This window comes from Prionailurus bengalensis, chromosome B1 (assembly GCF_016509475.1).
Source record: "Prionailurus bengalensis isolate Pbe53 chromosome B1, Fcat_Pben_1.1_paternal_pri, whole genome shotgun sequence".
Taxonomy (NCBI): domain Eukaryota; kingdom Metazoa; phylum Chordata; class Mammalia; order Carnivora; family Felidae; genus Prionailurus; species Prionailurus bengalensis.
This window is the reverse complement of record NC_057344.1, coordinates 17402301-17429569: the sequence shown is the minus strand read 5'-3', so window position 1 is coordinate 17429569 and position 27269 is coordinate 17402301. Positions and strand designations below refer to the sequence as shown.

Sequence of the window (27269 nt, the reverse complement as noted above, 5' to 3'; positions counted from 1 at the left end):
TTGCATGGCATTTTCAAATGCCAAAGGAAGAGACTGTCGAGTGGTAAAAGGCGGCAAGGAGTTCTCCACGAGAGCCTTTCACTTGCAGATACTATTTTTGCTTATTAACACCACCTTTCTTACGAATTATTTTGTCACAAGTTATTTCATTCATTTAGTGCTTTCCCTTGAGGGATGAAAGACTTGGAGGAATTGGAGAAGTAGGTGGAAGGTGTGGGGGACATGAAAATCGAAGCCAGAACAGAGTGAGAACATCAGAGGGTTGCTTTGGTGTCTTTTGGCTTCACACACATCCCTGTGCTTAGTTTCAGCTTAAATGGCAGTGTGTTACAAATAAATTGAAGACGTACTTAGTGCTGCTTACTATTCTGCTAAGTTTGGCTTGTGTTAGATCTGTTATGGGACCTATTTGCAAAAGAATAAATAGGAAAATGCTCCATGATGAGAAATCGCACGGTTTGAAACAGAAACTCCTGATGTACTGACTTACTAAATATTCTGATGTTTCTGTCTGGAAATTTTGGGGAGTTAAGTGTCTTTAAACACCTTGACCTGTATGTGGAATCCTTGACCTATCTTTAACAGGGTTCTTTTAGAGAAGATAGAATGAAACCTTGGTTAGTATTCTTTATCTCAAAGACATTAGAAAAACAAGTAAAATAATGGACAGAGATGAAAAAAGTAAGTGATCTCAGTAAAATGTGTTTGCTCATTGTTCACTCCTTAAGAGAGTTCAGTGATCATTAAATAGTAAACAGTCAGGTTTCTTCCTTTTCTTTTTAATGATTGTTTATTTTGAAGAGATTGAGCAGGGGATGGGTGGGGAGGGGGAGAGAGAATCCCAAGTAGGCTCAGTGCTGAGAGCGCAGAGCCTGACATGGGGCTTGATCCCACAAACTGTGAGATCTTAACCTGAGTTGAAATCAAGAGTCATATGCTTAACCGACTGAGCCACCCAGGTGCCCCCAAAATGGTCAAAATTCTTTCATGGGATGAAATTAAGATTCTATAACAGAAGTGTAGGTTTCATGAGAAACCTAATCTAGAGGTGCTGATCTAAAATTTGATATTTTAATAGTGCATCTTGAATATGGTCTGCAAAACACCATTGTATCTAAGAGCGTAACAGTCTTAAATTCTCTGTTTTGGGATTAGAGATGATCCTGCATTATAGATCCCTAATCAGTACAACCTGTGTAAATGAAAACAAACACAGCAAAACAATTCATGTCCCAGAATATACCATAAAACCATTTAGTGGAAATGTTCCATTGTTTAGATTCTGTTGTTTACATACACCAGTACTCATGTGAAAGATGTGAGCTGATTTTCACAGATTGGCACAACTGTGTAAATTCTGCCAGTGTTTACTTTGCCGTTTAATTTTTCAAATCACCAAAGGAGTTAGTACTAACAAGTTAAGGCAGCATTGCTCGGTAATACTGTCCATGTACGTAATTTTAAATATTCTAGTCGCCACTAAAAAAGAACAGGTGAAACTAATTGTAATAAATTTTATTTAATCCAACAGATTGAAAAGTGTCACATCAGCATGAAATCAACATAGAAGAATATTAATGAGATCTTTTACATTCTTGCATTCGCATGAGGTCTTTAAATCAGTGTGTATTTTGTACTTAGGAGTACATTTCAGTTTGGACTGGCCCCATTCCAGTGCGGGTTATTAAAGCAGAGGTTTAATATTTGTTGATTCACAGCAAAGCCCAGCCACTCAGGTGAGGTGGTGGCCCTGTGGCCTGTCCCTCCATGACTGGCTGGTGTGCCCTGGCTGGAAGGGGAAGCAGGAAGGGTTAAGTCGCTCTGCATGTTGAGTTCAGTGCTGTGTGGGAGTCGGATAGGATACCCAGTCTTCTAATGGCATTCAGTGAGGACGTTAAAAACCCATTATGCTGGTGTTGCAGAAAATTTCTTTGTCAGAGATGCTGATGGCCTAGATCCTGGCATGGCTTTTAAAATATTACAGTGAAGCAGTTCTTCTGATGTTAAACTAGTGTCAAAGCTAGATGGAAACTCATTTTGCAGTCATTTGACTCGGATTCTTTCTGTTAATGGATGTAGGAAAACAAGCTACCAGTTAATTTCAAATTAGAACCTTGTTTTCAATTAAAAGTTGTCCAGTGACAGCTTTTATCAAATTCCGAATCATGTGTCTTTTTTTTTCTTCAGAATAAACATCTGTTATTTAATTTGCCCCATTCAAATTGCTTTTTTGCAGGTTGGTAGAAATTCTAATTTCATTTGACCTATGAGATGTAAATCTTTCTGTGAAAGTATGCTGTCTTAAGACAAATTTACAGTTATTTTCCAAAAGATTTGATTAGATGAGGTCTATCATTTCCAAGTGAAAGCATCCTTTAGCAATTAACAAGCAAGTTCCTGTGGGTTAACAAAACTGTTAACCTGTGTAATTCAAAACCCTTGTTTTCCATCCTTCTCTTTGGGATTATGGACAGTTAATGAAAAGTCTCCCTTGTGTAGACTCACTCTTGTGTTGTTTCGCTGTTCTGTTTATTCTTTCCGCAGTTAAAAAGTCACATTTTGAGATTTTGGAATTTGCTGTGTCGATTTTGGGGTGTGCACACTGAGATGACTTTTTGGGCCCTATTCTCGTCATGACACTTTTCGTGCCATTGAAATGGACACAGACCGTTAAAACCTATTCTGCTGTACTGCCACTGCTACTCTTGTGTATCAGCGATCTACCTGTTTCCATTTGGGCTTCAACAGTTTCACATCAAAAGTTGTGAATGAAGCTTAAGTAAATATGTTTATTTTGTGCTGGCTGCTGGCCAGGAATCTGCTGAAGCAGCTGGAGGGTTTTTTGTTTTGTTTTGTTTTGCCTTTTTTTTTTTTTTTTTTTTTAAAGCCCCGTTGGGTGAACCATCACTGTGACAGGTAAATAGCTTTCCTCAGTAAAGCTTGAACTCTTCCCCAACTCCTGCTTCATTTCTTCAGGACTGTTGAATGTAGGGATTGTCTTGCTGGGGACCTCACTGATTAGGTCACAGCCTGGGCTGCAGAAAACAGAGCTGCCCTGGGGCCATCTCACTGCAGGGGATTTGCTAAAGTCCTTGTGAAAGGGCCACGTGGGGGTCTCAACTATTACCTTGTGAACAGGAATCCATTCAGGCAGCAGAGCATGTATTAAGGACCTATTAACTTCTTCAGGATTCTCCCCCAGTTGAAAAGCGCTTGGGAGCGAAGGCATAATAAAAGGAAATTGTTGCCAAAGCCACTGACAGTGCATCCTGCCATAACTCTGTGGGTGCATCCTTTTAGCAACAGATTTATTTCCTGCTGGGGAGTCTGTTAGCTTTAGAAGTCCCCTTAAAGGTCATGGAAGGGGAGTTTGAAAATGATTATATAATGTTGATTTTTTTTTTCTTTGAAGAGATCTCTTAGAGCATTTGGGAAAAATGGGCAGAGACCTAACCCACATTTGAAAATGAGCTTTATTTTCCAATGAAATAATATATCACCTTGTAGAAGACTGGGAAAATGTAGACTATTATAAAGAAGAAAAAACTTATTAAAATTCTGCCTAGAGTGCCATTGAAGTTTTGCCAACTTGTTTATGTACACATGCACACCCATTCACCCTCTACAGGTACTGGATTAAAAAAATTATATAGTGCATATATATTATTGATGGCCTTTTAACATATTCACAGCTTTTTATGATTTTATTTTAATTTTTTTAAATGTTTGTTTATTTTTGAGACAGAGACAGAGCATGAACAGGGGAGGGGCAGAGAGAGAGGGAGACACAGAATCCGAAGCAGGCTCGAGGCTCTGAGCTGTCAGCACAGAGCCCGATGTGGGGCTTGAACTCACGGACCATGAGATCATGACCTGAGCTGAAGTCGGATGCTTAACTGACAGCCACCTAGGCGCCCCAGCTTTTTATGATTCTTAAGTATTCTAACAGAATGTGACTCTTGATTACATAGAATACCGTCAGAGAAATAAAGTCTAATGCATATAACAACACCCAGTTTTAGAACATTTAAATCATTTCCTTGTTGATGTATTTGTTTTGCCCTCGCATGAGTTTCAAGAAGTAGAATTACTGGGTTAAAGAAAATAAAAATTTAAAAATGTTTCTCTGATACAAAACAAATTGCCACATATTCATCCAGAAAGAAAAGTCTCATTAGCAGTTTTGAGAGTGTTCCTCTCTGCATTCTTGCTGCCACTAACTGTTTGGATTTAAGAACAGAAAATGATGAAAAGGTGCCAGTATATTATCGGTGGAAAAACTTCATTCAGGGAACTATCATAATTGAAATGGTGATTGTTCGTTTTGTGTCTGGTTATATGTTTGAAAACTCTGATTTTTTTTATGCATCAACTTTTTGAGATGCTATTCTGATTCACTTAGCTCTTTTGGATCTTTGTCCCAAGTGACCTCTTGAGGCTTATTTCTTTTGTTTTGTTTTGTTTTGTTTTTTAAATGTGTGTTTCCTGAGTGCCAGATAAAGGTCCTGGGGACCTTTTTATTTCACTTGGTTAGCTACTCTTTATAAAAGCCTCTGATTAGTATGAATTTTTAATTGTCTGGATTTCCAAATAATAAATGTGATTAAAAATGGGAATAAGAGATACACATGTGTTTATTTATAGAGTAAGTCATGGAGATGAAAAGCACAGCGTAGGGACTAGAGTGACTAATACCGTAATAATGCTGGATGGTGACAGTGACAGCAGTAACTGTGGTTGAGCACTGATATATAACATTGCATGTCAACTACACTTCAGTCATTTAAAAAAAAAAAGTGATCTTACTGTTAGAACCAAGAATACAGGCTCCTCTGTATTCCCTAAGTGGTCCTTGTAGATTGACTAACCCGAGTCCATAGCTAATACATACTCAGCAGCATAGTGATTGAATTAAGACAAGTTACCTTATTCATGGGATGATCACAGAAAAATTATCCAAGATTTTATCAGGCAACATGTAATTCTTGACAGCTAGTGACTCCAGTACCGACAAAAGGGTATGAAGCAGATTAAAGCACACAGGTTTCTATTCAAAACATAATTGGGCAAAGAACAATTTAAAACAGCAATAACAACACAGGGATAAAGTTTTAGTTGATTTAGACAGTGGATCTAAGAATTAAATATTATGGGGCTCCTGGGTGGCGCAGTCGGTTAAGCGTCCGACTTCAGCCAGGTCACGATCTCGCGGTCCGTGAGTTCGAGCCCCGCGTCGGGCTCTGGGCGGATGGCTCGGAGCCTGGAGCCTGTTTCCGATTCTGTGTCTCCCTCTCTCTCTGCCCCACCCCCGTTCATGCTCTGTCTCTCTCTGTCCCAAAAATAAATAAATGTTGAAAAAAAAAATAAAAAAAAAAAAAGAATTAAATATTAGAATTGTAACACAGGCCCAGATATTATGAGGTTAATACATTGATTTTAGGTATACTGAAGTGATTTTATTGAGCCCTTGGAAAAAAGAATATTCAGAAGCCCACTCCTTTTTTTTGTTTGTTTGCTTCATAGTACATACTTGTGGTTGCAGTAACTCACAAAAACTCTTTTAAAGTCTAATTTACTAGTAAATGATGAAGATGGGAGGAAGTATACAGGAAAAAAATCTCTACTTGGTTTCTTCAGAATTTGGGTGGAGAAGAAAATTCACAAATAATTATGGTACACAAACTTTCTGCCTTACTTGCCTTGGGGGACTCATTCTAAAGGCGGCCGTACTGAATGGATGCATCTTTAATCATCTGGAAGTAAGAAATCCATTATTTTTCTAAACCAGACAGTGGTTGTCTGTTTTAATGGAACAGTTGGTTGATTACAGCTCTTCAGGGCTTTATTTCCCAATGCTTACTTCCTGTACATATTTGAATTCAAGCTTTAGGGATTGTTAAAAGTGAGTCAGAGAGTCAAAGAATTTAGAGTAGGATTTGATTAATTTTAGGTTTTTTTGGTAACATTACAATTAGACTGTTTAAGGGAAGTGGATTTCCTTACAGCAGATTCCCCAACCTGGGTGCTTAGAAATGGACTGCTGTCTATAGATAACATAAGATGAACTTGGAGGTGTTCGTGGTTCAGCCTACCTGTCTACCTACCTACCAAACAGAACTGAGACTTCAGGGTCTGCCCTTGTGTTCTCTTTTAGTAGAGAGTTGCCTGCTTCTTGCCTAAGTTGAAGGGAATAAAGTAAGCTCTTGTAGAAGTGAACAAAAAGTCTTCACTGTTTTTTTTAAAGTAACCAAATGTAGGTTGGCTTTATGGAAATCAGAGATCTGCTTTAATTACAGAATCCCATATATAGAAAGCATTATTGACGTTGAAAATTACTGGCTAAATGCTTGAAATACCATCTGAGATGTACTCAAAGGAAAAGTTAACTAGAGTGAAACAAAATGTTGAATGCATAATCCTTAGCTAAGGAGTAACTAGAAACACTACAGCAATCTAGGCCTGTGTGTTTGCAGGTTGTAAATCTGTCATTTTAAGAAAATCTCAATGAAGATTTTTCATTTGAAGTAAAATTTTAGGCCTTCATGTATTTTATGTTCTTACTGAAAAATAGAGAAGTTTGGCTTTCCTATTAACTTTCTCCTTGTAGTGGTCTTTTAATGCTCTCTGATTGCAGTCCACACACTATCAGCTATTTGAAATTTTATTTAAGGGACACAGAAATGCTTCATTACAGCTTACTCATTCATGAAATGTAAGGCTTGTTCTTGCTGTCCCTGCGAAAAGAGCTTCGTGTGAATGCCTTTGCCTTCTTGGAATGCTTTGTTTGATCTAAGGGTAATGCCCTTGGAGTGCCCTTCCTGTAATGAAAGAAAGGTGAGGTGAACCACAGTCAGGCCAGATAAGATGGGAATGTGCTTCTTGGCTAGTCTGTGGCATTTTGGTTTTGAGACTGTGGCGATCTACTTTATACTTTTTGCCCAAGGGATTAGGACACTGGTTGACTTTCTTCCTTTTAGATACAGTGTTTCATGCACAGATGGGGCTTGCTTGCTGAATTCCTGAAATTCATGACTTGATTTTGGACATAAAAGAAGTTGCCAAAAATAATAAGAGATGGACGTTTTCAGTTCAAACTGAACACAGAATGCTAAATGAAAACCACGCCTCATGTTTAATGTTATACTACCCTTTTAGTTCAGATGTGTTATATTTTTGTTTTGTTACCCTATTTGAATTATTTACCTGAAAGTGTTTCACTATGCTGCCATTAACACGGGTGGGGTAATGGGACGTGTGATTTTTTTTTTTCTCCTCCCCAGTTAACCCTAACGTTAATGATTAACATGTGGTCATTGACTTGTGAAAAGAATATTGATTGCTTTGGAAAATACATGGTAATTATTTAAAGTTTCCTAAAGAAGTTTCCTTCCATCCTGTTGAAAATAGGCCAAGGGTCAGTTCTATTTTCTGTGTATTGGAATGTTCAGGTATGGAAGGCAGGCACATTCTTCTCAGGAGGAAGCACAGTTAACAGTAGCTGGTGAGTCTTGTGTGAGAGCCAACAGGAAATTTGCAAAAGCACTTTCTCCCTCTCACAGCCGGGCCTGGCCTTTCTACAGTCTCATTTCAGTGGGAGCACAAAGCACTAATATGTCCTGTGCTGTGGGACCTCTGTCTGGGGTGGGGTATAATACAGTTGGAGAGGAGGTTTAGTCCAAATCACACCCTTAAAAAAAAAAAAAGTGTAATTAAAAATATCTTTAAAAAATTCATTGTTTTTTAAAGAAGATGATGTATTTTATTATTGTCAGATACCCATAGTTCATAATGACCTAATTGAGTGGGTAGATAGGGTTCATATGGGATGAAGAATCTCTTATGGGTTTAATACATTCTTAAATGCAAATAAACATGATTAATTCTAGCTTATTTTCTTAAATAGGTAAGCGTATATCTATAGTTTACTAAACTATTAATTTGCTTGTTGAATCATTTGCTTAAGAGAATTACAGAATGCCTATGTGTTAGCACAGTGGAATTAAGTAGTCATCTTAATGTGTTATAACTCTTGAAAACAACGGGAAAACACAGTTTTATTAAATTTTATATGCAGTATTTTGTGATGAAAAATCCGTGCAGATCTTCTGTCCCCTTCTCTCTCTGCCCTTCTCTGCTTGCTCTCTCTCTAAAAAATAAATCTTAAAAAAAAAAAAAAAAAGAAAAGAAAAGAAGTAAGTAAAATGGAGTTCTCAGGGAAGGACTTCCAAGGAGGAAATGTAAGCTGGGACTTGAATGACCAGAGTGGAGAGCCAGCCTTTTGAGGGCAATTTTTGATCCTTGGGAAGGGCAGCCCCCTAAATACAAAGCAGCTTGTACGGCAGCCGGAAGTCAGGAGGAGGTAGGGGAGACAGACGGGGACAGGGTCCTGCAGCCCTGTGGTCCATGACTGAAGGTGAATGGCGGGGGCACAGGGCAGTCAGTGCCAGGGGAGGGAGCAGGCAGTCCGCTTCAGCGGGGGAGGGGCCATTTACATTTACAGTAGATTCCTGCCCCCCCCCCCCCCTTCTGTTTTCCTGCTGCTGTCTTCCTGCCCCACAAGCCCAATTACCAGTGTGTTTCCCAGCCCAGACTTGACTCTCGGCTCCTTGAGGACCCCTGTGATAGGGGGTAAAGGAAAATGCTCTTCTAATTTCTTTTCTTTTTAATTTTTTTTAAATGTTTATTTTTGAGAGACAGAGACCGAGTGCAAGTGGGTAAGGGGCAGAGAGGGAGAGGGAGGCACAGAATCCTTAGCAGGCCCCACGCTCTGAGCTGTCAGCACAGAGCCCGGTGCGGGGCTCAAACCCACGAACCGTGAGATCATGCCCTGAACCGAAGGCGGAGGCTGAACCGACTTAGCCACACAGGTGCCCCCACTCCTCTATTTTTCTTACCACTCCTGTCAGTTTTGATGGTTTGTCAAACCAATTTTCCTCTTTGGTTTTGCATATAAACCCTTGGGTAAGATTGCTGTTTATAAGTACTTTTAAAGGAAATCATTAAAAGCCAGTTCTTTTCTCTCAGAAGAATGTTTTTTGTTTCAAAACAGTCTTTACGTGTACAGGTCCCTAAAATGTCTTGCGTTAGAAACATGTACAGTTTTTAGCAGTTCAGAAGGTAAGTTATTGATAGGCTGGAAAACAAAAAAATCTTGGAAGCTGTGTGATTCATATTCTTGTACCTGGGTGGGAATCTTAGGTTTTCTTCCCAGATCTTGGATAAGAAGGCCCTCTAATGTTCATCACCTCCATGTGATATTCATAGTTTTGTACTTGTGGTGACTAAGGGTTAATGGGTACATAGGTATAAGGTTTGTGCTTTAAATAAATTCTTTTAAATAATCATGGTACATTCGAGCAACTTCTGTTGAACTTGGTTAGTTTTAACTCCTAAATCTGTAGCAACTACTGAAACCTTGCTGAAATTTGATCAAAACTTGATGAAAATAAGTGGGGAAGGATATAGTATCTGATAATGCTGTCTTTGCTCCCAAAATTTCTAATTTGATTCTTCCCACTATCATGCCATATTTGAAAATGGGACTTTATAATGTCTCATAAAAGTCCCTCTGTACTTTATTGGGGTTCAGGGGAGAGCTTATGACGACAGATCTCAGTGGCCACTTGAGCAGGATTGGTGTGTGCTGTGCACATGTAAGATTTTACTATCACTGGAAATAACTTCTGTCTATTTGAAAATGTTGCCATAGAGGTCTAAATTTCTTTAGCTCTACAATATTCAGTTCAGAATGCTTAGGGGTGTTTTAGTCACTTGTTCTTTAAGTGACTCTGATCGTTCTATTTCAGACACTGCCTCATCATAATGTGGTTTGTGTTAGCTAGTTTGTTCTCTGGAGTAATAGTACATCCTTGGAAGCACCGAGGTTAGGGATGAAGGTGTTACACTTCTGGTTAGAATCTTCCTAAATCTTGACTTTGCTTTAGTTTCTCAAGCATCACAGTAGATGATTAGCAGGAATTGCCTTTATTTTTATACTAATCGCTTAGTCCTTCTATCTGTTTTCCTCATTTTCCATGTGAGGAAATTGAGGCGTAGCTTAAGTTTCTGAGTTCTTGTAGGATTGGGTTTGGCAGCACACTGAATATTTCAAGTAGCTGAATACTGCTTCTGAATTATACCTTTTACATTTGTAAAATAATTTGAATTTTTAAAACTGAAAAACTGCTTTGTAGTTAAAATGCAATTTAACAGAGAACTTTTTTTTTTAAATCAAAAATGGAGAAAAACGCGACTTTGGGGTGATAGGAAGGGGAGGGGTGGTTTATACAGGGTATTTGCTTCAACCGGCGTTGAGTTTATGTAAAACATGCCTTCCTTTTGGCTTAGCTGAACTGCATGTGGGTCTCAGGTTTTGTTTTAAGAAAAATAAATAGGTGCGGTTTTCTGTATTTAGGATCTGTTTTATGGAAGCCTAAACAAACCTTAGAAAAAGGAAAACTTGCTCTTCTACGAGCCTTGTGCATTCTAGGACTCCGGAGACAACTGTCTCTTTTGGAAAGAGCTGTGTTTATACAGTGGCCAGCGTAATACTTGACTGTAGCGGAGGAATCTCATTCCTTTCCTTCTTTAGCCAGGGAGCGCTGGAAGGAGTTGGGCGTGAGGCGGAGTCACGTCAACTGACATTTTAATCACTGAATAGTGCCTTGTCTTCTTGATGCTAAAGCATACTCTGCAATACAAATGTTTCAGGCAGCTGTTACTCGGCTTATGGAAACCTGTAAGGCAGTCTTCACTTTGAAAGGTTGCTTTTACATTTCTGAGATTTCTTAAGTTCTCTTGGGTACACTTTGGATTAATCCTCTATGTGTGTAGGTTTACAAAAAGAATGTTTTGCAATGCATACGTATTTATTGTAGAAAAATTGGAAAATACTAACACAAAGAAAAAATTCACTCACCCCTATAGCCCACCGTTTTAGTGTCTATCCGCCTCCTCTCCCTGTCTCTGCTCACAAAATGGATTGTGCATTCTGTTTTTTTAGAGTTTACTTATTGAGAGGCGGGGCGGGGGGGGGGGGGGAAGGAGGGGAAGGGCGGAGAGAGAATCCCAAGCAGGCTCTGCGCTGACAGTGGATCTCAGCGAACCCTGAGATTGTGACCTGAGCCAAAATCAAGAGTTGGACTCTTAACTGAGCCACCCAGGAGCTCCTGTTACAATTTATTTATTTTTTAATTAACTTAATTACATGTTGCATCATAAAATTCAGGCAGGGACTCATAAACCTAAGAAAAGGTTTATTTGACCTTTGTATGAAAAATATTTATAAAACAAATAGAAAATATTAAATAGTTGTTAAATTACTGTGTTGCCCTTCTCAAATACTTGTGCTTTCTTCCCCCTCTCTCTCCACTGTTCCATAGAATAAATTCCTCTTTTATTTAACTGTCTTTCTCACAGGACCCTGTTTTACTACTCTTGGTTTCCTTAGCACCTCATACCATGCTTGGCAAACAGTAGGAACCCTATGTTTGTTGAGTGAATGAAAGAACGTGTAAATCAATAACGCCAGTTTCAAGATTAATTTCTAGCAAGATCCAGGCCACTATAAGCAACGTAAGATCATTTTTAATGAAGAGGAAATCATAGGATAAAGTTCTTAAAAAACCTGTTATTTAAATATTGGGACTAGGGGCGCCTGGGTGGCTCAGTCGGCTAAGCGGCCGACTTCCGCTCCGGTCATGATCTCGCGGTCCGTGAGTTCGAGCCCCGCGTCGGGCTCTGTGCTGACAGCTCAGAGCCTGGAGCCTGTTTCGGATTCTGTGTCTCCCTCTCTCTGACCCTCCCCCGTTCATGCTCTGTCTCTCCGTGTCTCAAAAATAAATAAAACGTTAAAAAAATATTTTTTTTAAAAATAAATATTGGGACTAGATAAAAAAAAAAACTCACCGATTTCTTTTCCAAAGAGGGGTGATCCTTAAAATACCTGTTTTTATCTGACGCACAACTTTACAGCTGGCTTAGCGTTTGGAGTTCTGGATCTCCCACCCACTGCTCCGTATTTTAACTGCGCTCACAGCTCACTTACGATACCCTGTATGTAAGGTATCACAGGATGCCTTACATACCACCTGTTGTGTTGCATGTAATAGAAATTTAGTCTGAACTTTCATGTAGCAAGAAGGAAAATACAGTTGACCCCTGAACAGTGTGCAGACTGGGAGCGCTGACCGCGCCCCCTCACAGTTGAAAATGCACATATAACTTGACTCCCCTAAAAATTCTAATAGTCTACTGTTGACCAGAAGCCTTACTGATGACATAGTCGATTTAACACATTTTTGTGCTACATGTATTATATATGGTTTGCTTACAGTAAATTACCCTAGAGAAATAAAAAGGTTAAGAAAATCATCAGGAAGAGAATATACGTTTACAGCACTATACTGCATCTGTTGGAGAAGATCCACGTATGAGTGGGGATCCTTGCATTTCCATGTACTTCAAAGGTCAACTGTGTACCAACTTTCTGAATACAGAGCAGCGTTGGATCCTATTTTATGTCCTTTTTCCTTTTTTATCCTAAACTTAGATGGGATTTTTGAACTTTGAGTAGGAGTCTGTTTGGCCCACATTTGGTTGGGTTTATACTTTTTAAATCCTGTCATTCCTCCTTCCGTGGCCAAACGCCGGTAAACTTTTGTTATGTGTTAGTTTTTCTTTTCATTAATAGAGATCGATTAATGAAGGTCACCTACACAGGCTTACAAGAAAAGAGCCAGGCCTTGAGAGGCAGGCATCCCTTGTTGAATCACAGCCCTGCTACCCCATAGGAGTAAGAAAGGCAGAGGGAGGTACTCTGTTGCGTAGGACTTTGGGCTCTAGAGCTAGTAGGCCAGGTTTTAGATTTTTTCTTCTCTGCAACTAGTTGGGTAGCTCAAGGCAGTTAACTTTTGAGGCTTAATCAAGTTATTATATGTAAGTGCAATGATGGCTAACTGGTAAGACAATTCACTAATGAATTCATTGGTTAATGTATTCGCCTTACGGTGAGTAAATGCCTGGAACAGTGACTTTTCAGCTCGAAAACCTCTGCATACGGAGCATGAGGAAGGACTGCCGAGCTTACAGAATTAACTGTGAGGATTAAATATGTGGCATATATAAAGCACTTGCTGAGTGTGCATCCAAGAAATAGAATGTGGAAAAAATAATCAATATTGAACTTGTACAACTTCTAACATACAGAACAAACTGCTAGAAACATTACCATTGGTGTGTGAACTGTATCTTTTGAATTTTAATTCCTCCAAAGGCTGTCTTGTGTATGTAGTTTTATCCAATGAGTATGTCTTCAGGTGATACTTTTGATATCCAAGGATGATCCTCTTTAAGAGAGCTTATCCATGAAAGCCCTCATTAACAACAGTAATGGCTCTGACATGGAAGTCAGAATTTGGAATCATTTCTCAAGAAAGCATGAAAACATGGTTTAGCAGAACTCGCCATGGGACTGTTTGCAAAGCTGAAGAAATCCTTGGACTTGAAACATGATGCTTAAAATCTGATTATGAACTTAATATGTTTTAGTAAGTTTGCAAGTCAGAAAGCCTCCTCAGCTAATTTTAAAGTTATTGCAACAATTTTAATGGAAAGAATTGTTAGATCTCCATTTTAATTAAGATGATGTAAATAGACAGTTTAAATAATGAAAAAACAGATCGGCAGTTACTGCATAAAAAGCTTTCCTTTTAATCATTAATTTATGACCTACCTCTGAGCAATATAATTTTAGAATTTCCTAGGCCTACCTAAAACTTTGTAAGTTTCACATATAAATACTTTTGAATTTTAATTGTTGAAACTGTCAGACTAAGTAGACTGTTGTTACCCCATCTGTTTAGATGAAATGAAACCGTTAAAATACTTGGAAATGAAAGTATATCTAAAAATATAAAGGGAAAATAAAATATGAAGGTTATTCTAGCACAACCTCTACAGGACTGCTGGTACTTAAAGGTTTGTCATTTTTCATGCACATTTTAAATACAGCTTAACAGTCATTGTTACAGAAATTTAAAAATTCGGTTCATTGAGTTGATTTTCTTTATTGTCTCTCCGTTACCTTGTTTATTTGTAGACCTTTATCTTTCCCTGCATGTATAATTGTGTGTTGTGTGTTTGTTATTTTTAAATCAGAACTAAACAGAACCAAGGTCATACTTCATGTACTTCATAAAGATTTCTTTCTCATTTGTTTCCTTAACTTGTAGATCACTGACATTTCTGTGTAATTAATATACATACCTTTTTTTAAAGCTGTATCATATGTACTGTTTTATATTACACTAGTTTCCTTTTTCTCCTGAAACTACGGAATGTGCTTAATGTCTTAATGGCACAGAACAACAAAATTTTTGTAGCATCAGATACTTCACCTAGAACCCCAAATGTTGTGAAGACAGCAAAACCATTTTTTTTTTTTTTCCATCTGGTCATTATATTCCAAAAAGCCAGGGCTTTTTGTCTGGATACTGCAGGCTGTGTTCAGTTGCTTTCGTGCTTCCCTCTAATTAGAGAATGCCAGAGACTGGGAGGTGCTACAGCATGATTATCTGAAGCCAGTCTCCTTGGGATTGAATCCTGGTTCCACCATGAGCAAGCTGTGACTTTGGGCAAGTTGTTCACACTGTTCCCTCCCCTGTGAAATAAGGTTGATCATATTACCTAACACTTAGAGTTACTGTAAAGATCAAATAAGTTAATCTACGGGAAGTGTTTAAAGTAGTGTCCAGCGCGTCATGAGCTGTGTATATGTATTTGCGGTTATAATGTTATCATCGGCATCATTATTAACATTTCGCTGAGCTTGCTGTGATTCCAACCACAAACGGCTTCTCATCAAATGATACAGCATGTCATTGATTTTGAAAGATCAGGTCATGGTAATAGTGTCATGTCTTTAAACTGAAAAGATAATTGTATGACATGACTGACTTGGTCTTTAGCTGTAAGAGGGCAGAGAAGCCTCTATCCAACTGTTCGATGTGCTAGGAAACTGCCGAGCAGTTTGCTTGGCCCATGAGGGATGCTGTTGATTTTATTTACTTTGACCTTTCTTTTTATTAGCAAAAGCATGGGATATTTACTTTGTGTGGTCTCAGGCATTTAAAATTTTGACTTACAGGGATGCCTGGCTGGCTCAGTCAGTAGAGCTTGCCACTCCTGATCTTGGGGTCATGAGTTCAAGCCTCACATTGGGTATAGAGGTTACTAAAAAAAAAAATGAGGGACTCCTGGGAGGTTCAGTCAGTTGAGTGTCCGACTCTTGATTTTGGCTCAGGTCATGACCCCAGGATTGTGGGATCGAGTCCCTCATTGGGCTCTGTGCTGAGTGGAGCCTGCTTAAGAGTCCTTCTCTCTATCCCTCTGCCTCCCTTCTCTGCTCTCTTTATAAATTTTTTGTTTAATTTGACTTACATATATATATATACACACATATGTATGTGTGTATGTATATGTATGTAATTTACTGTTTAATGAAAATGAGATAAATTCAAAAAAGTTTCATTACTTGAAGGAAACAAATTTAAGTATATCTGCAGAAAAATTGAGCAGATAGTACAGTTTCCATATAGCTCCTACACCTACAGTTCCTCATTGACATCTTACATTAGTATATCTGTTATAACTAGTGAACCAATATTGATACATTCTTATTAACTACAGCCTGGGGTTCACTCATATTTCCTTAGCTTTTTTTTTTTTCTCCTGATGTGCTTTTTCTGGTCTAGGATCCTCTCCAGTCTCCTACCTTGCATTTAGTCATCCTGTCTCCCCTGGCTCCTCTTGGCTGTGAGTGTTTCTCAGACTTAACTTGTTGATGATGGGCATTCTTTTCAACACATGCTTAACAAGTACCCACTATTTACCTGGCAAAACATCCCTGCCCTGAAAGGGTTTGCATTTTAATAGGGAAATCATAGTCTACTTTTTAAATGTAATTTCAAAGCAGAATGTCTTGTAGCAGCATATTTAATATGACAACTATGAGACTTCTGATTTTTCCATAATTAGGAAAAAGTTAACCACTTGAGTAACCTTTGTGGATTAATGTCAGATACATACATATTGCATCTCTAGTGTGTATTGTTTTATATTTGGGAAAACATTTATCTCCAGAAGAGTTACTCTGTACATGATGAGACTACAGAATTGGAGGAAGGGGTAGTTAGTCACTTACTGTCTGTAGGGAAAATATTATCCAAAACTCTATTTTATGTTTTAAGTTTTTCTTGTAATTGACTAAAGAGGCTTTTCATACAATTGCTGCCTTAAGTTTGGTTCCAGAAAAGTAAAAAAAAAAAAAAAAAGATTATAAGTATTTTTGAGTTGGAGTTGCTGAAGAATCTGAAATAGCAAGGTTTTGTTGAAACTTTGGCACTGGGGCTGGATAAGGGGCCAAGACCTGTTAAACAAAGAAAATAGGAAAATTCCAGGGAGAAAGATGTTCTGTGGCCATGGAAATTTGCGTTAGTTAAATTATTTTTTGGCAGTAAAGTGACTACATAAAATTTTACTTTTGCCTTAAAAATGTGTTGAAAGCATCCTGTTCCACCTTGTCAGCTGGAGCGAATGCTGGCCTTTCCTCTTTGAGGGCATATTCAAGTTAACATCATCATTAGCCATCAGTGGTGGATAGTAGGAATTAATTATTCTTGGAAACCCTTTACTACTTGAGGATCATTGGCTTGAGCAACTGTACTCAACTGTACCCTGTACCCTTTGTTTTTTTTTTTTTTTAATTTTTTTTTAATGTTTTTTATTTTTGAGACAGACACAGAGCGTGAGTGGGGAAGGGGCAGAGAGAGAGAGGGAGGGAGGGAATCCAAAGCAGGCTCCAGGCTCTGTGCTGACAGCTCAGCACAAACCCACGAACTGTGAGATCATGACCTGAGCGGACGTCGCATGCTTAACCGACTGAGCCATCCAGGCCTTGTACCTTGTACCCGTTGAATAATTGGACTGCGGAACGACAACATGAGTACCTAATGACTATCTGTGGAAAATGACGAATCTTCTAGAAAGACATTTTGCTGTGAGCTGTATTTTCAGCCACATCGGCCAAACTCTTTTTTAACAATTACATTGTATTTTTTTTTCCCCCTTTCAGTCTAGTTCCACTGCATGCACATTTAAAGTCAGTTTCCATAGTGACATCTGGTGGTGGCTCTGCAATCCTAGCGGGTATGTTTGGAATGATAAATATTTTTACTTTAATAGCTCCAGATTTCCGGCTTCTTTCAAATTTTTCAGCTTATTAACAACTTTTCTTGAAAATGTCTTCATTGTATTCTTGAGGTTGGAAAGCTAGTCCGTTATTGCTTCTGTCATGTTTCATTAAAGCAAAGGAATGATTCCTTGTAACATTGCTGGGTGGCGCGTATAACAGGCTTGTCTAAACTTGTCTCCGTACTCAAAATATACATCCCAGGATCAGGAAGCAGCACCCCTACCTTGTCGACTGCTTCTGTGCCATAACCTCATGATGAGAAAGGTGGTGCTCGCCTATTACCGTGCTCACTGGCATTTTCTCTCAGAGCATCGATCTCTCCTTGTCTGGCGGGAGGAAGCTCTGTGGAAAGCCCGGGCTACCGCTTCTGTCTTTCACAGCCTGGGCTTGGGGATCATCTGGTGGCATGCCGTCGTACCTCTCTCGGAAAGTGAAAGCAGAAATAAAAAACAGGAGCAGAGATGGCAGAGAAAGTAGGGGAGAAGTTCGTAAACAGGCGGGAGGCCACAGATGAAGAGTGTGTGCGTGTGGATGCCGAATAAGTTGGTACTGTTGTGGTAGGTGTTAGTGAGAAGTGTCTGAAAAACTAGGGTTTAATATTTAAGATTTTGTTGGTTCCTTGAAACTTGTTTCAGGAAAGGAGAATTTATAACCCGGGGTGCAAAAAAGTAGTTTTTGGAAGTTGGTTGGTGGAGGGTTATGGGTAGGAGTGACCTGGAGTTTTGAGGATGGACACAGCAGGCTTATTTCTCTGTGCTGGCTGGGAGGCTTAGTTGTTGTTTTCTGGTGTCGAAGGTACAGGCTCGAAGTCCACAGGGTGAAATTTTGAAGATTCTCTTTTATGAATGAAGGTCCTGCTGAAGTTAGAGAAGAAATCCATCTATCCGTGCTGTTTGCGGCTACGGGAAGCACTTGGTAGAGAAGGGTGACAAAGGCTAGGGGTACGAACACCGTGACCGGAAGAGTGGACGCTGCTTGTGGTCAGTGGGTCTGTTGGTTGTCTCAGAGGCCAAGACCTCTGTAAATCATGATCAGTTCTAATGAGCCCCCCTGACCGAGGAGGTACCTCATTCTGGATTCTAAACTCCGTACCAGTTTAGCTTTCGTAAACTTGGGCAAATCCTTTCAACTTTCTTTAAAAACAAGGGAGTTGAGCTGCTGGATTGCTAAGGGGTTTCCAGTCCATAGCTGTGATTTTGCGGCTGCCAAGGCTAGATCTGCTACTCTTCCTGTATTCTCTGCCCTGCTCCCCGCCGTTCCTGGGCCACTGGTCTCCTCTCCCTAGATTGAAGAGGGTGCTCAGTGCAGCGCTTTATGCCTGCTTCAGAAGTTTCTGCCCGGGGTTCTTAAGGGGCTGTGTCTTGTGACTGAGCAGACAGACAAACAAGCAGAACATAAAATAATTTTGCATGCGTATGGTCTTTTCCCACCTACTTTTTATGCTTTTAAAATAGTGCTTAGAATTACAATCAGCAGTTAGAATAGTACTTAGGCACTGCAGCCTGAACTTCTGTGACCAAGCGGAATCCTTGAATCTTCTTTTATAGGCCTTTAAGTGTGGGGAAGGACCCTTATTTAAGCAGTAGAAAACCTGTAGCCTCTCCTCGTGGCATCAGTCCCTCATGGTCTCCAGTTTCCTTGGTGCCGTGGAGCGTGTGATCATGACAGTGCAGCCTGTGGTGGAGACTCAGAGTTCTGGAGCCTGTCTGGGGGTTGAGATCCTGCTTCCTTCCACCTCCTTTGTTTCTTAGCCACTCTAAGGCTTGGAAAAGTTTGTCCTCTTTCTCATTTGTGAAGCTGAGATGAACATCTTACAGTTTGTCTGTGTCGTGTGATTTCATGCATGTAAAGCACCTAGTGACGCCTTTTGTGTACTTCTCTTGTAAATACTGTAGTATTGCAAATACAGTAAACTGAGTTGAATGGTTATGAATTTGAGCATTTGGGTTAGAAGGGATGACTCAGCGTGCTCTCCTTCCTCTTTGGCAGTCAGAAATTCACTTTATTGTTATCTCTGAGCTGTATTAAATCATTTTTTTTTACAGGGATGTAATCAAAATACATCAAAGCATAAACATCTTAGCAATCACTATGTGATGGAAATATATACAGTCCTGAATTCATGAAATAAGAACATCTGAGCATCCCACTTACGCATATTTAGTATTTTAATTGCTGGGGCACCTGGGTGGCCCAGTCAGATAAGCATCCTACTCTTGCTCTTGGCTCAGGACACGATCTCACAGTTCATGGGTTTGAAGCCCGCACCGGGATCTGCGCTGAGGGCATGGAGCCTGCTTGGGATTCTTCGTCTGCTCCTCCTCCTCTTGTGCTCACGTGCATGCACGTGTGTGCACTCTTCACTCTCGATTAAAAACATTTTTGTTGACTATGCTTTGGTCACGCTAGCCCTAAGACTGACGGCATTTCGTTGGCACCGACATCAGAGATTCAGAGTGTCTGAATTCCAGCTCAGCCATTTGCTATGACCCTGGGAAAGTTCATCTCTTAATCTTAGTGTTTCATCTGCGGTATGGGGATAATAACACCACATGTGTAGTCAGGTTGGATGTAAAGACTAAACAAAGTAGCGCATGTAAGACAGCTAGTGCGTGGCATATAGTAAACACTGAACTAATTTGTTTCTGTAATTATGAGTTTTTAAATGCCTGCAGATCACATTTAGAGGGGCCCGATTCTACTAAGTGGATAGCAGCATGAATTATTGAATATTAGAACCAGAAAGAGGAGGATTACAAGCACCAGGTAGCTGTCTTCTTGAAATTTGCTAATACTTCACCTGTCAAATGAATTATGTTACATTTTAATGGCAGAATACAGGAGGAACATATGTACGCTCATTTGTCAATGTTTAGTCCTAGTAGAGAAAACGTTGTTATTCCCTGACTTCCTCTGCATCCCTTGCTGAAAAAGAGAAACTGGAAAAGATTATTTTCCCTTGGTCATTAAGGACCCTCTTTCAGACTAAAAACAGGTAGAATTTTACTAATTTACTGGACAGATTGAGTAAGCATAGACTATGTTGGGACCAGACAAGAAGGAAAACATGTTGAATTTATCTGACAGTTGTCTCTGTTGCATAGGGAGACCAGATATCTCCTTTTTTTTTTTTTTTTTTTCGAATGTTTGTTTTTGAGAGAGGGAGAGAGGGAGACACAGAATCCAAGCAGCTGTCAGCACAGAGCCCGATGCGGGGCTCAAACTCAGGGACCGCAGGATCATGACCTGAGCTGAAATCGGATGCTCAAACGACTGAGCCACCCAGGCGCCCCTAGCTCCTTTTTATTTGAGAGTTGTGAGGCTTTATTCGTTATTTCTAGGAGTGTTACAGATCCATTTTGAGGGTTTGCTAAGAATTAAAGAAACAGTTGTAAATAACTACAATGCTTTCTGGATAGTGATACTCATTTCATGATCATCTCTTTCACGTTTTAATATTTAGTTAAGTTTGGTATTTATAACTTGTAAGTCTTTTGGGAAGTGTTAGATGTGATTATCTGACATTTAAAATAAATGAGTTTTTCTGATATTATTTCAAATAAGTAAAGATTTAAATTGATGCAATGATCAAAAAGTAAAAAATACAGAATTATGCTTGGTTGAGATAAATACTCTTTCATTTCTGAGTGCAGATCAAATTGACATCTCTTATTTTTCCCATAGTATTTTGCATTAAATGGGAAACTTTAGTAATTCTAGAGTTGTAGGATTTCCAAAGTCCAGTCTGGAACCGTAGTGTAGAAACCTCAAAAATAGCATTAGTTCGGAATGATATTAACGCAGAAGAAAAAACTTCAAGGATGTATTTGGGGAGAGCAAAAGGACAGGATCACACCATTGAGTAAAAAAGTGGGATTTGCTAAGAGAAATGGCTATTTCTACCTGATCATCATCCTGGGAAGTGGTTAATCCTGAGATTAAGTAAGGTTTCAACTGGTTTCAATGGCTGGGCCAAAACGTTACGGACACTTTCACCCTCTTCTTTGTAATTATGGAACTCCTGTATCACTAGTTGACTTAGTAAGAAACGTGTTCTAGTTTGGATCCCAGTTGAGGGACTTCGTGCCAACTTCAGTTAAGTCATCTATTCATTGTTGTTTGTTCATTTGATAAATAATTACTGGCCTCTGGGTAAGGAGCAGGGTAAACTGGCATTTAAGAGGGATGTGGCCTTTGCCCTTGTGGAGCTCCTAGCAGCGGGAGAATTTCTGTGTTTAGCACCCTGGTTGTCTTGCCATTTGCCTAAGGGAAGTAAAACTGAAGGGTTTCTTTCAGTGCGCAGGAGACTTGGGCAAACCCTCGTTCTGGATTTTGAAATACTGTACTCTGTTTTGTTAGCCGCCGTAAGGGGGGTGTGTTCCAAACTGAGATGTGTCGAGAAGTGTTGCCGCAGCCTCCTTGTCTAAACCATAGCAGTGGACAAGCGAATGCAGCGTGGGTACGGGGGTGCTAGAGAGTGGGGACCCTGATCCGGGCCACAGCTTTTTGATTTTTTTCTCTGGGAACCTCTGGGAAAATCAGCAAATCTCAAGTGGTCATAAATTTCATCTGTGGAAACAGAGCATCGGGCCGTTAGATGGTCTCTCAGTGCCCATCTCGCTGGGTTGTTTGGACACTTAACGGATAGAATATTTGTATCGTGTCCACATAGTGCCCGACACCTAAAACCAACAATGACAGAGACTTTATAGCCGATACTACATGCCACACACTATTCTAATTGTTAATGTGTGTATTAGTTCATTTAATTATTTCCATTTTATAGGAAGGGAACAGAGGCACAGAGAGGTCAGACAACTTGCCCAGGGTCGTGCAGCTCTGATGACACATAAGACTTTGCTAAGTTAGAGTTGTTAGTGAGGTTGACACTTGGTCAAAGTGGCAGTTTGTGGTTGCTGTTGACGTGTCTTCTTCTTTCTCTGTAGGTGTCATAGAGACCTCAGACGGACTTGACCGGGAGTCCACCTCCCATTACTGGCTAACAGTCTATGCAGCTGATCGGGGTGTTGTGCCTCTCTCATCGTTTATAGAGATCTACATAGAGGTCGAGGACGTCAATGACAACGCCCCACAGACATCAGAGCCTGTTTATTACCCAGAAATAATAGAAAATTCTCCCAAGGATGTATCTGTGGTCCAAATAGAGGCATTTGATGCAGATTCTAGCTCTAATGACAAGCTGACGTACAAAATTACAAGTGGAAATCCGCAAGGATTTTTTTCAATACATCCTAAAACAGGTATGTGTTAATGGTATTATGTGAAAGGTTCATGCTTACGCTTCTTGATATGGGGAAATGAAGAATTTTCTTAATTTACCACTTTATTTTTGTAAATTGTTTCCTTTTCAGGTTATTCAAAATAAGGCTTTATTTCCTGATGAAAATTTAGTCCAAATGCTGTGTTTCTTTTTGAAATTGTTTGAAATTGTTTTTATGAAGCTATTTTATGACTTTGCTCATTTTGCATTTTACAATTTACAATTGCTCATAGTACAATTTCACTTCCAGGTTAAAAAACTAATACAGTGTTTCAGCAACAGCTCCTAAATTATTGATACATCCTAAACTTCCTGCAAGTTGTGCTGCCGCTAAGTATTCCCATTTTCTGAACTCTGCTTTTTACGAAGAATTATCAAAGGAATTTATTTGACAATTCAGTATTTTTCTGTGTGGTTTTGGAGTTTTTCCATCGAGCAGTGCTCTGTCTCTGTAGGCAGTAGGGGATCAAGATTAAGCAGTTTTCAGACTGGCAGCTGTTGCTTTCCTGAACTGATACACCAAGTTTCCTTTCTGTTTTCTCAGTGTCTGACCCCCTACTTCTAAGTGGGTAGCTCCTCGACTCCAGAATCCTCTTCCAAAATCCTTGTCAACTTTTACTCTGTTCTTTTACAGATTTGACAGCGCCTCTGTTTTTTTCTTAGTTCTTGCTTCTTTTTTGCGTTATTTCACACGAAAAAGAGCTTCCATGTAGCTATCATTTTTGTTGTACTCGTTGATTTCTTGATCACCATTAAAACAGAACCACCATATGAATTGAGAAGACGGTTTATTTGCAGGAAATGAAACTTCTTATCAAATAGATCACTGGCCTTTGAGCTTAGGGATGTTTCAGTGATGTGGCACTTTATGGTAGAATGTGGTTAACAGAACATTCTGAAGGGGGAGATTGGCCGAAATATATGTACATACCTCCATCCTGTGTTTGCTAATTTTGTCTTCCCTTATTCTAGGTGAGTTGGCCTGTTCAGTCACTGGGTTGTCTATTTGATACATTAAGGAAGTATAATAAACACAAATCAAAATTAAGGAGGCATTCTCTGCTTCCTTACCAGTCTTTGCTATCCCTTACCATTATCTCCTATCCTTACCATTCTTATTTCATAATGTTCTTTGTTAAACTTAAAAGCAATTCTTTTTAAAAAATTTTTAAAAATGTTTTTATTATTTATTTCTGAGAGGGAGCACAAGCAAGCAGGGGAGGGGCAGAAAGAGAGAGAGAGACAGACAGACAGACAGACAGACACAGGCAGACAGAAGGACAGACGTAGAATCCTAAGCAGGCTCCAGGCTCTGAGCTGTCAGCACAAAGCCCTGTGCAGGGCTCGAACTCCCGAACCATTAGATCATGACCTGAGCTGAAGTTGGATGTTTAACCAACTGAGCCACCCAGCTGCCCCAAAAGAAAGCAGTTCTTAAGGTAGAAGGAAGCTTGAGGTCAGCATCTGTGTACCAAAATGACTGTACAAAGATACCAGGTAGATCAGTATGTATTGTCTCTTAAAAAGCATGTTAAAATGTTGGTTTTTTTTAAACCTTTTGTCGTTCATAGAGTCTGTCTTGATTGTTGAAAATTAAACGTTGTCGTTCATAGAGTCTGTCTTGATTGTTGAAAATTAAATGTAAGTACGAGATTTATTTTGAATGTATGAGAGTTAGTTTTACTTGGGTTAATTATGGTCTAGCTCTTTGGCTAAATTTTCATGTGTCTCTGCTAGAGAAAAAGAGTGAGGTTTGGATACTTATAAACCTAGTAATTAATTATTAAAAATGATTGAGCTGACAGAGTATAACATCCATTCATGGTAACAACCTTCTGCAAAGTAGATCTAGAGGGAACATCTCTCAACATAATGAAGTCCTTGGTTGAAAAATCCACAGCTAATATCATCCTTGATGAGTCCTTGTTTTCCCCAAGGTCAGGAACAAGACAAGGATGTCACTTTCATCCCTTTTTTTCAACATAGAACTGGAAGTCCTGCCCTCAGCAATCGGACAACAAACAGAAATAAATCCAAATTAGTAAGGAAGACGTAAAACTCTCCTCTCCCTATTTGCAGATATGACATGATGCTATGTATAGAAAACCCTAAAGACTCCACCAAAAAACTGTTAGAACTGATAGACTAATGCAGTAAAGTCACAGAATACAAAATCCATGTACTGAAACCTGTTGCATTTTTATACATCAATAATGAAGCCGCAGAAAGAGAAATTAAGGAAACAACCCCATTTACAGTTGCACCCAAAATAATGAGCTACCTAGGGATAAAACTGAGCAAAGAGGTGAAAGACCTGTACTCTGAAAACTGTCAAACATGAAAGAGCCTGAAGATGACACAATGAAATGGAAAGACATTACGTGATCATGGATTAGAAGAACAAGTATTATTAAAACGACTATACTACCCAAAGCAGTCTACACATTCAATGCAATCCCTATCACGATACCAACAGCATTGTTCACAGAGCTAGAACAGTCCTTTTAAAATTTGTGTGGAACCACAAAAGACCCCAAATAGCCAAAGCAATCTTGAAAAAGAATAACAGAACTGGAGGCATCACAGTTCCAGACTTGAAGTTATATTACAAAACTGTTGTAATCGAAACAGTATTGTTTTGACAGTACAACAATAGCCACACAGATCAATGGAACAGAATAGAAAACCAGAAAGAAACCCACAACTATACAGTCAGTCTTCAACAAGTCGGGAAAGAATATTCAAAGGAAAAAGGACAGTCCCTTCAACAAATGGTGTTGTCCCAACTGGACCGCTTTCTTATACAGTACACAAAAATCAATTCAAAATGGATTAAAGATTTAAATGTGAGACCAGAAACCATAAAAATCCTAGAAGAGAACACAGACAGTAACCTCTTTGACATGGGCCATAGCAGTTCCTTTCTGGATGTGTCTCCTGAGGGAAGGGAAACAGAAACAAAAGTAAACTGTTGGGACTACATCAAAATAAAAAGGTTCTGTATAGCAGAGGAAACAGCAAAACTGAAAGGCAACCTACAGAATGGGAGAAGATATTTGCAAATGACCTATCTGATAAAGGGCTAGTATCCAAAATATATACAGAACTGATACAACTCAGTACCCCCCAAACGAAATAGTCCAGTTAACAAAATGAAAAGACATGGACAGACATTTCTCCAAAGAAGACTTCTGGATGGCCAATAGATCTATGCAGAGATGCTCAACATTACTCATCATTAGGGAAATGCAGATCAGAAGTACAATGAGATGGTACCTTACACCTGTCAGAATGGCTAAAATCAATAACACAAGAAACAAAAAGTGTTGGCAAGGATGCGGAGAAAAATGAACCTTCTGGCATTGTTGGTTGGAATGTAAACTGGTGCAGCCGCTGTGGAAAATAGTACGGAGGTTCCTCAGAAATTTAAAAATACAACCACCCGATGATCCAGCAATTGCACTCCTGGTATTTACCCCCCAAATACAAAACCACAACAACAACAACAAAAACACTTATTCACTAAAAATATAAAAACACTAGGGATACTTGCACCCCTATTTTTATTGCAACTTTATTTACAGTAGCCAAATTATGGAAGGTACCCATTGTTCATTGAGAGATGAATGGATAAAGAAGTGATACACACATACATACGCACACAGGAATATTAATTAAGCTATGAAAAATGAAATATTGTATTTGCAATAACATGGATGGAGGTAGAGAGTGTCATGATAAGGTAAGTAAGTCAGAGAAGGGCAAATACCATATGATCTCACTCACGTGGAATTTAAGTAACAAAATGAGCAAAGGAAAAGAAAAAACCCCAAAAAACAGACTCTTAACCGTAGAGAACAAACTGATGGTTACCAGAGTGGAGGTGTGTGCAGGGTGGGTGAAGTAGGTGATGAGGATTAAAGAGTCCATTTATCATGATGAAAACATGAATAAAATAAAGACCAAAAAATAAGTAAATTAAAAAAAGAATAATTGGGCCATATACAAATTTAACCATAGAAAGAGAAGTGGGATCTCAGAATTATGTTTCGGAAGCATTAGGGCATAGGGTGCAGGACCCTGAGCCTATGAAGAAGGACTGGTTAAGAGATTATACAAGAACATAAAGACTGAATTGAGCACCTGTAAATGATTCCTCACAGGCTTGTTTAAACAGCATACTTGCATACGTTTTTTACTGCACAAGTGGTAACCACGTTTAGCTTCGTTTTTGTGAAATAAAATGAAAGAGAACTAAGAGCTAAAAATTTAGCAGGCGCTATCAGATACAAAAGAAGAAAGATCAGCAGTTTATAAACATTTCTGCGGAGGATTTCAGAGTTAAACTTTGCGTGGAAGCAGGGGAGTTCACAGACCTTGGGAGACAGAGAAATCTACAAGTTAAAGCCTTGCGATAATTCAGGAATATAACTCCCCCAATTTAAAATTGCTTGTGAACTAAACTTTAAAAGGCTTTCATTTTTCCTGTCTCCTCTCCCCCTTCTAGATTAGGGCAAATCTTCTATGAGGAGACATGCTAACCAGCAAGCGATGAATGTCCATTAGAATACCTGAGCCAGTACTGTAGGTCTGGGCATTAGGTATAGTTTTGGAGAAAGAAGAAGGCAAACGTAAAGAAGTGATGTCGGTTAGAGCTGTTGTGGGCAGCCTTGAAGCCTTCGTTATCTGGGGGCCGCTCAAAGCAAGATCCCTCTGCTGTGGTGTTATGTCTTGCTG

At 39.3% G+C, this 27269-nt stretch overlaps 1 protein-coding gene across 11 annotated transcripts in view; it reads left to right on the top strand.

The window, feature by feature from the left end:
• The window catches only part of FAT1 (FAT atypical cadherin 1), a 135377-nt gene that overhangs the window by 34801 nt on the left and 73307 nt on the right, over nt 1-27269 (top strand). For all 11 annotated transcript variants that reach the window (XR_006294073.1, XM_043559410.1, XM_043559392.1 and 8 more), the window contains one exon: nt 22198-22512. Coding sequence is in view for 10 of the 11 variants with exons in the window: in XM_043559410.1 (XP_043415345.1) it covers nt 22198-22512 (315 nt within the window). In the remaining variant the exon portion in view is untranslated. The remainder of the gene's footprint in view (nt 1-22197; nt 22513-27269) is intronic.